This window comes from Pollicipes pollicipes, unplaced genomic scaffold, assembly GCF_011947565.3.
Source record: "Pollicipes pollicipes isolate AB1234 unplaced genomic scaffold, Ppol_2.1 Scaffold_5724;HRSCAF=6776_pilon_pilon_pilon, whole genome shotgun sequence".
Taxonomy (NCBI): Eukaryota; Metazoa; Arthropoda; class Thecostraca; order Pollicipedomorpha; family Pollicipedidae; genus Pollicipes; species Pollicipes pollicipes.
In genome coordinates this window covers 50,610,961-50,618,916 of record NW_023596746.1, presented here as the reverse complement: position 1 = coordinate 50,618,916, position 7,956 = coordinate 50,610,961, and the positions used below count along the sequence as shown (strand labels likewise).

Below are 7,956 nucleotides of genomic sequence, written 5' to 3'. Positions count from 1 at the left end.
GCCTACCGTCCGTCCCTTCCTCGAATCCACGCAAAGGTGGCCCGTGAAGTATTTGGTTGTTTACGTTGGAGCCAGAGACGCGCCATCATGCGGGTCACCTGGCGTCAAGCCATACGCTCGACTGGCAGCTGGGTCGGCGTCAAAGATGTCTCTTCGCTTCCTTTGAATTATGGGCTATTGCACTGGGGCATCCTATGCTTATGTTAGAACAGCCTAAGTCTCAATGAAGATGTCCTGCCATTATTCAATAATTTCGAGTGGCTAAGCGTAGTAACATGCGTCGACAGCATACGGTCAGTGACTTTAATGGGACGACATGGTCCTGTCGTTGCATTTCTCACACCTTCCCAGATTATGAACCCATGCATTCCCTGTTCTGTGGTTTGTGTGCCCATAGTTCATGCCTAGAAATATCCCCAGCCTACCCGGGGATGCCGTGCTGTCCCGGTCCCGGTCCATGACCTGTGACGCCCCCTCTGTACTCCTGGCCGGCTCCGCCGTCTGCGTTGTGACGGTCCTGACATCTGTGCCACCTATTCCCTGCCACACGCCGTTCCTGTCCCACCCCATCCCTTGTCCCACCCATCCTGTCCCATTACGTCCCCTGTCTCACACCTTCAGTAATCTCACACCACCCCTGTACCACCCGTTCTTGTCTAGCCGTCCCTTATCCCGTCCCGTCCACCGTCTCACCTGTCCTTGTCCCATACCATCCACCGTTTCACCACGTACCGTGTGCCACCTCATCCCCACTCCATCCCTTCCCATATCCCGTTCCCTGTCCCACACCGCTCCATGCCTGTCTCACACTGTCCCCTGTCCCGCCCCATTCTCGATTAAATCAATTCACTGTCCATTCCTTCCTTGTTCTATAAACTTCTTGTCTACGTACTTCTAATTTCTACACCCTTTTCCATGTCTCACCTCCATCCCCACTATTTTTCCCTCGACAAGTATGGCCTGTGCCGGTGGGAGCGGTCACGCTAAAAGGTCAGTTGACGTCAAAGCAGGCGAACGTGCCGAGCATTGCGGCACGTTAAACTTTCGCCACGAAATTCTGCCGTGCCTGGAATTGCACGATCGGATGGTGTCGTCAGGGCTCTTACAACAATCGCTGCTTAGCGTGAGCTCTGATCCCAGAAATTCCATCCATTCAAAGTGGTCGGACTCAATCTTTAAAAAATCCTCCGACCACCTCTTGTCCTTAGTCCCATTTCGTTCTTTATCCCACACCGTCACTAATCTCAACTCTCACTGCCCACCTGCCCACCTTTCCACCCTTCCCCTGCCCCACATGTCCCCTGTCTCATCCCGTCCACCGTCCCGTCTCATGTCACACCATCCCCTGTCCCACCCTTCCTTTTCCACCTCGTCCCCTGTCCAAGCCCTTTTCTTTCCCGCCTCACCCCTGTCCCACCCGTGCCGAGCCTGACGCGTCGTCATTACGTTTCACCACCGTGTCCGGGCAGATGCTGCAGAGCCAAGCTGGAGGCGGACCGCGTTCGCTGTCGCCAAATGGAGGAGGAGAACGAGGAGCTGAAGGAGGAGATCCAGCGGCTGGAGACGGCGCTCAATAACCTGCCCGTGGGCGACGGTTGTGCCACGCGCGACACGGCCGCTCAGATCACCCAGCTACTGCAGACGCTAAACGATTACATGGTCAAGGCGCCCGAGCTCTGCAACCGACTCCGCATGGCTGCGCAGCAGGTGGGGGTCGGGCCGGGCGGGGAGGGGGGGGGGGAGGGGACTGCCGGCGACGTTGGCCACTGAGGGGTGCGACGGGACTGGCTAAGAGACTGATAGTGGTGACTGGATACAGGAAAAGAAGGCATTTCATCCCCAGGCCAGACCTGCGACAGACTCCGGTAGAATGGAGGTCAGACCTGCGACAGTGGTCCGGCAGACCCGTGATCAGACTTATGACAGTCCTCCGGAAGACTCGTGGTCAGACTTCACGCAGAGATCATGTAGGCCAGTTGGCAAGCCTATGACAGCTGTACGGCATGCCGATGGTCAGGCCCGAGTCAGGTACGCTGCAGACCGAAGCGGCTGGCTGCCGATGTCACGGGAATCGCCGCCGGCCGGCCGGGTCTGTCGCCTGCCCCGTCGGCTAATTTTACGGCTGATTGGCGGGCAGCCAGCATGGTCAGCCCAACCTCTCTGGCACGGCAACAGGGCCACTGAGCACCGCTCGGACCGTCCCTGCATCCCCTATGGCCACCGACAAGGCCACTGAGCCACACTCGGTTCCTTTCACCCCCACTGGCCGCCGACAGTGCCCACGGGCGAGGTGTGTACGTTTTCCTGTAAGAGACTTTAGAACTATGGTGGCTTGCTCACGTTCGGGGCACGGCTCACGCTCACCGTCTCGACCTTCACTGCTCTGGTAGCCGCTCGATACCTCGGCACCAATTGGCCTGCTCAGCTGCAATGTGTGTGTGGATTTTCTGATGTATGTAATACCGTACATATGAGTGTGTGCTATGTGTGGAACGCGTGCATTCAACTGTCTCCTGTTTCGTACAACGCAGCAACGAGGCACTTTGATGAACACGATCGTATCATCCCAACTACTTTTGCTAACAAACGCGAGGTACTTGTAGAAACACCGGGTACCGCTGACATGTGGTCAGCGTGTCGTACCAACGACCTAATGTATTTTTTCCACTCTTATTTTCGAGTACATTGTTGGGCAGTAATCAATAGATGAATCCTAGGTCTATGGGTATTCAAGCCAGTGCTTTCAATAGAATACTTGTCCTAATACTATGCACATGATCGCTAAGTTAGACACGAGCAGTGGTTCTGGCACACGGCCACCGACCTCACATGGTCCGGTCCGCCGCGGCCGGGGCGCCCAAAGGGGAGGACCTTTATCACTCAGGAAGTGCAGCTCATGTTACACAGCTTCGAGTGACGACGCGCTCAGCTGCGAATCGCAATATGAAGCTATGGGAAATATGCTCAGCATCAGGGCAGGCTGTCCTCGCCCTCGCCCGTGAACGCGGCACAGGGTGCTCCATGAAGTCGATGTTAGTATAACATCAATAAATCGCTAAAACGATCGCTAAAGATTGCGCCCTCATTGGCATGCCTTATATTTCCAGACAGGCTGACAAATACGTTGGTATGCTCAGCGACATTTTCACTTGGACAGGTATATAAAGCTCAAGCACTATTAACTCGATTGCTTCAAGGGAATGTTTTACATATGAAAATATTAAGGCAAGTATCAGGTATCATGAAACAAGCTCACTCATAAGGAAAAGAATGCTGTGGACAGCACAATTTTCTGTTTATTAAACATGATCCTCAATGCGTCATGGTTTGATTACGTCACCTTGTACAATATGGATTGAAAACCAATCGATGGGCGTTGTATTTGGAAGTCTTGCTCACAAACGCCAGATAGTAACGCCTCGACAATTTTTTTTCCTCGATCACCACATGGCTTATGGAATGTCAGGATTTGAACGAGTTTATTGTCACATCAGGAATGCCAAGGTGATTTTGAAGTACTCTCCGATATACCTTTCCCGGCTTAGCACGTGTGGAGCTCAGCAACTAGAGGGGCTTATGTCTTAAGAAGGGCAGGGTTGTGAACGGCACTGAAAGGTCTGCAAGATGGCTATTTCAGTTCAAAACCCCCTTATAAATGTGAAACACTCCCTTTCACGAAGAAATGACGCCCGCTTTTGATTATTCTTTTCCAGTACGTCAGATCGATGCATTCTTTCGCACTTTTCTGATTACGTTTCTCTTAAAACAGCTGCACACCACAATAAGCTGATCCGAAAGGGAATGTTTGCAGTCCATGGGAGATATCTCAAAGGTCACGTTTCTGTCTGCTGGATATCACTTTCCGACCATACATGTCCGTGATCTGACGTGTAGCTGACCGTGCAAATGTAGGTTTAATAACTATACAGACTCAGCGATTCTCAAGTCTGCGAATCATAAATCCGATATGTTACCAGCATGACGGTACCAGCGGACAAGAGGCGTCTTCTCAGACGCTGTGCCGTCCGCCGGACGACAACGGAGGCGAGGGGAGGGGAGGCAGCGCCTGACGCCGACCATGCACCGGCAGATCATGGACGGCGAGAAGCGCTTGACGAACGAGCGCAGCACGCGTGCTATGGACCAGGCCGAGGTGCAGTACCTGCGCACCGAGAACCAGCGGCTGCGAGAGCTGGCCTTCCGCGCCAACATGTCCGCCTTCCAGGCCAGCGTGCAGCTGCCGCAGAACCAGATGGGTTTCCAGCAGCAAATGATGACTCCCGGCGCGCCGTTCGGTCCGGGCGGCGCCTGTGTCGACCCGTATGCCCAGCAGCAAGGCGGCCCACAGGTGCGACGCAAGAGCATGTTCCAGCGTGTGTTCGGCAAGAACACGGCCGAGGACATGGGGCCGGGCACGCTGCAGTACCAGGACGGCAGCCGCGTGCAATTCGACCCGATGATGAGCATGCAGCAGCAGCGGCTGTCGCTGGCCATGCAAGAAGACCCGGATGAGGCGGCGCGTCGCCTGCAGCTCCTTAACCAGGAGAAGACTGGCAAGGGCTGCTGCCGGCGCTAGCAGACAGTGGCGTGATGACCGCGGAGACGATGCAGGCCAGGACCGGTCAGAGCTGAGAACAGGTCACCCGGTGATCCAAGACCGCTGAGAACTTTTGGAAGGTGAAGAGATGAGCATGTGTGCTGCTTGCTTCTTTCGTGGCACTGTTATGAAAAGCATGCTCATTTTCCAACGGCAGTAGTTTATTAGTGTCGTGGGTGCTATTTGATTTATCTCGCTGTACAGTCATTGCGCATGGATGTTGTCTGTTTATGCCATACCCGTCAGGGGTTATTTCAATGGCATACACCTCATCATTCCGGTTTTCATGCGTGCCATATATTTGGCACTCAATTCTTAATTGCATGATGAGTGAATCAGCAAAGTAAGCAGCAGATAAGGTTCAAAATCCAGTGGCGCAAGCATTACCTCCATGACCCTGGTGAAACCTGATCTCCATTCCAGGCCGATCGGGAAGTTTTGACTGTGGCCTTGTACCCAAATAGTTCGAAGACCACTTGTCAACAGTTTGTACAAACCTGACACCGGCGAACCATCTCCCCCGACGAGTGATATCCTCTGCTAGTATTAAATGTTTTTTATACATGTATTTCGGTTGCATGCACATTTGACCCATGTGTGAATATTTTTCGGGGGACAATAAAATAAACAACATTCACGGCGAAGTTGTTCAACCAACGGAACATCACGCAATGCATCCTGACCGTCCATATTTTCTCCCGAATCGCTCCACGGAGTCGGCGAAGCCCTGCACTTCCATCGTGCTAGCCAGTAACACGAGCCGAAGCGTTCCCACGACGCCCACGACAACGGGTGCAACGATAGCTCTGGCGGCGTGGAGCACTCCCACCTCCTGGAGCAGCTGCCATGGTGCGGGCTGATGGCCACGGGCTCCGAGGCAGGCTGAGAAACTGTCACGGGGTGTCGCAGCCGGTGGAGCGCCATTTCCGGCCACGTGCGGCGTGGGGCACTCCCACCTCCTGGAGCAGCTGCCATGGTGCGGGCTGATGGCCACGGGCTCCGAGGCAGACTGAGAAACTGTCACGGGGTGTCGTAGCCCGTGGAGCGCCATTTCCGGCCACGTGCGGCGTGATTCAGAGACGTCGGTCGGGACCGATGTGCCTTTATGTTCACTAAGGACCTGTTTTTATTTATTAATCATGGCCAGTCACCATCTATGCTTGTCACCAATGTGTACACTGGTCAGGTTCAATTTTTCAACGCGAATACTCAGGTGACCTTCGTGTTAGCGTGGGACAACGCCAAGCAGTGCACTGGGCTGGTTCAAATAAACAAAAAAATATCTCGCTAACTATCGATGGTCAGGTTACTGCAAACTCGGGTGTTAACACACGCACACACACACATACACACACACACACCACACACGCACACACACACACACGCACACACACACACACACACACACACACACACACACACACATACACACACACACACACACACACACACACACACACACACACACACACACACACACACACACACACCAAATTTAATGCATTTTACAAACAAGGACTCATGGCAGAGTACTTACTGGTACATTATGTTCGCATTTTCAGACAGGGAACTTGGTTGATGAACTTGTGGGCGATGTCAGTAATGGCACCAAAATTAACTTCTAATTGCCTAGACCTAGATAATCGTACGCTAAAGGTTACCAGCGATGAACCCAAAACATGCTATGGAGCGGGCTAAGGCTAAGAAAACTATTTAACAGGCTAAGCAAGCTAACTAAATAGACAAACAACGGTAGCCTGCCAGTGTACAATAATCTCCTCATCACTGAAGATGCATTTCAGCAGCGCAGGTGAGACTGGAAGTAATCGATAAGTTAGAGCCAGAACATTAGCTGACCACGGGCTACAGCAAGACAAAAACAGCGGGCCGGAGCACAACACTAACCATGGAACGTGAAACTGCATTATAGAAAAGAAAGGTAGTCTTCGGCCGAAAAACATTGGGTTTTAATGTAACAAGGTAGTGGGTAACGCCAACCAAAAAGCTGCAGTTGCTGTAAAACGAAGCTTATAGCAGATTACACACGTTGAGAACGACATGTCCTTGGGAGGCTAATGAAGTTTGCTCGTGGATTATGTTCATAGCTGGCCATACATAAACGACCGGTGGCCAGTTTCGCCAAACGGAAATTCGTGGATTTTTGGCGTAATTCCAACATTTTTTGGCATACAGCGGCGTGTGTGGGGCAACGTATGATTAACAACGCAATTATATAAACAATAAACCAACTGCATTTACACGAATTTAACAACCGTTGCGCTGGAGGGAACAGAGCACGGAATTGAGACACCATCAAACTTGTTATAGGTGGCGCTGCGGTATGCGACACGCTTTCCTGCGACGCCCAACGGCGGCACCAACCACACCGCCCGGTATCCACCTTTTATCTCTTAGTTCCATCTTTCATCTATTGGCGCACCAGGAATGTCAGATCTATCGAGAGCGTTAAAGGTCTATTGCGCATGGCCAGCAGTACTGATACCGCCGTTGACCAAAGCCAGCATGGTCAAGATCAAGGGTGGATGTCCAGCTACGAGATGGGAAGGGATGAGGTATGATCGGCTGAAGCTGTGCTAACTGCATGAATGGGGCGGAGAGAGGAGGAATGCAGATGAGACCCGGCCTGAACTCGGGACACATTGCATGGTTGAAGTCAGTGGTGGAAATCATCTCTGGACTAGGTGGAGGAGTCCCATGGCTAAGAGCAGGCCTATGTTACGACTGATGGAAGGCCATTGTCGTGATCAGGAGGAAGCCCCATTAATATGGGTGGCAGTAATGTAGACGTTTTCGATGATGGGTAACTAATTACATGAGCGCTGCCAGCTTGCAAAATCATTGGAACTTACAAAGGTCTAATCGTGTTTTCACATTGATTTCTAGAAGGGCTCGTTCAGATTTTCTTCACAGAAATAACATAACTTTGCGTGCAAGGAAGCATAATCAAAGTTGTCTCGTGTTACGTTAGCTACGTTAGTTATAGTACGTTATAATGTATTATGTAGTCACGTGTGCCAGCTACGTGGTGCGTATTAGTTATGCTACGATAGTTATAGTATGTTATAATGTATTATGTAGTCGCGTGTGCCAGCTACGTTGTGCGTATTAGTTATGTTACGAAGTTACAACTCCATGGTCATCGGTGTTTCTAGGAAAGTTCCCTGTACTTAAATAAGTACTGCATTATCTGATACCTACAGTTGAAATCAAAACGGCAATGTAATGGGCAGCCTTTTTAGCCACGTAATCTACTCTTTAAGGTGAAGGCCACAACATGGTACAACTGTCTCCCCCTTGCCTTCCTCTTCAAAAGGCTGTGGCGTCGTCCATGCAGCAGA

At 51.8% G+C, this 7,956-nt stretch overlaps 1 protein-coding gene across 1 annotated transcript; it reads left to right on the top strand.

Annotated features, from left to right (window-relative positions):
• Positions 1-1,485: 1,485 nt before the first annotated feature.
• Positions 1,486-5,234, top strand: LOC119103726 (uncharacterized; the record flags this gene model as incomplete). The annotated part of the gene is given in 2 exon segments (XM_037227359.1): positions 1,486-1,707; positions 4,091-5,234. Coding segments are annotated over 2 exon segments (708 nt in total), but the record flags the coding sequence as incomplete, so codon positions are not given.
• Between the last annotated feature and the right edge of the window lie 2,722 nt (positions 5,235-7,956).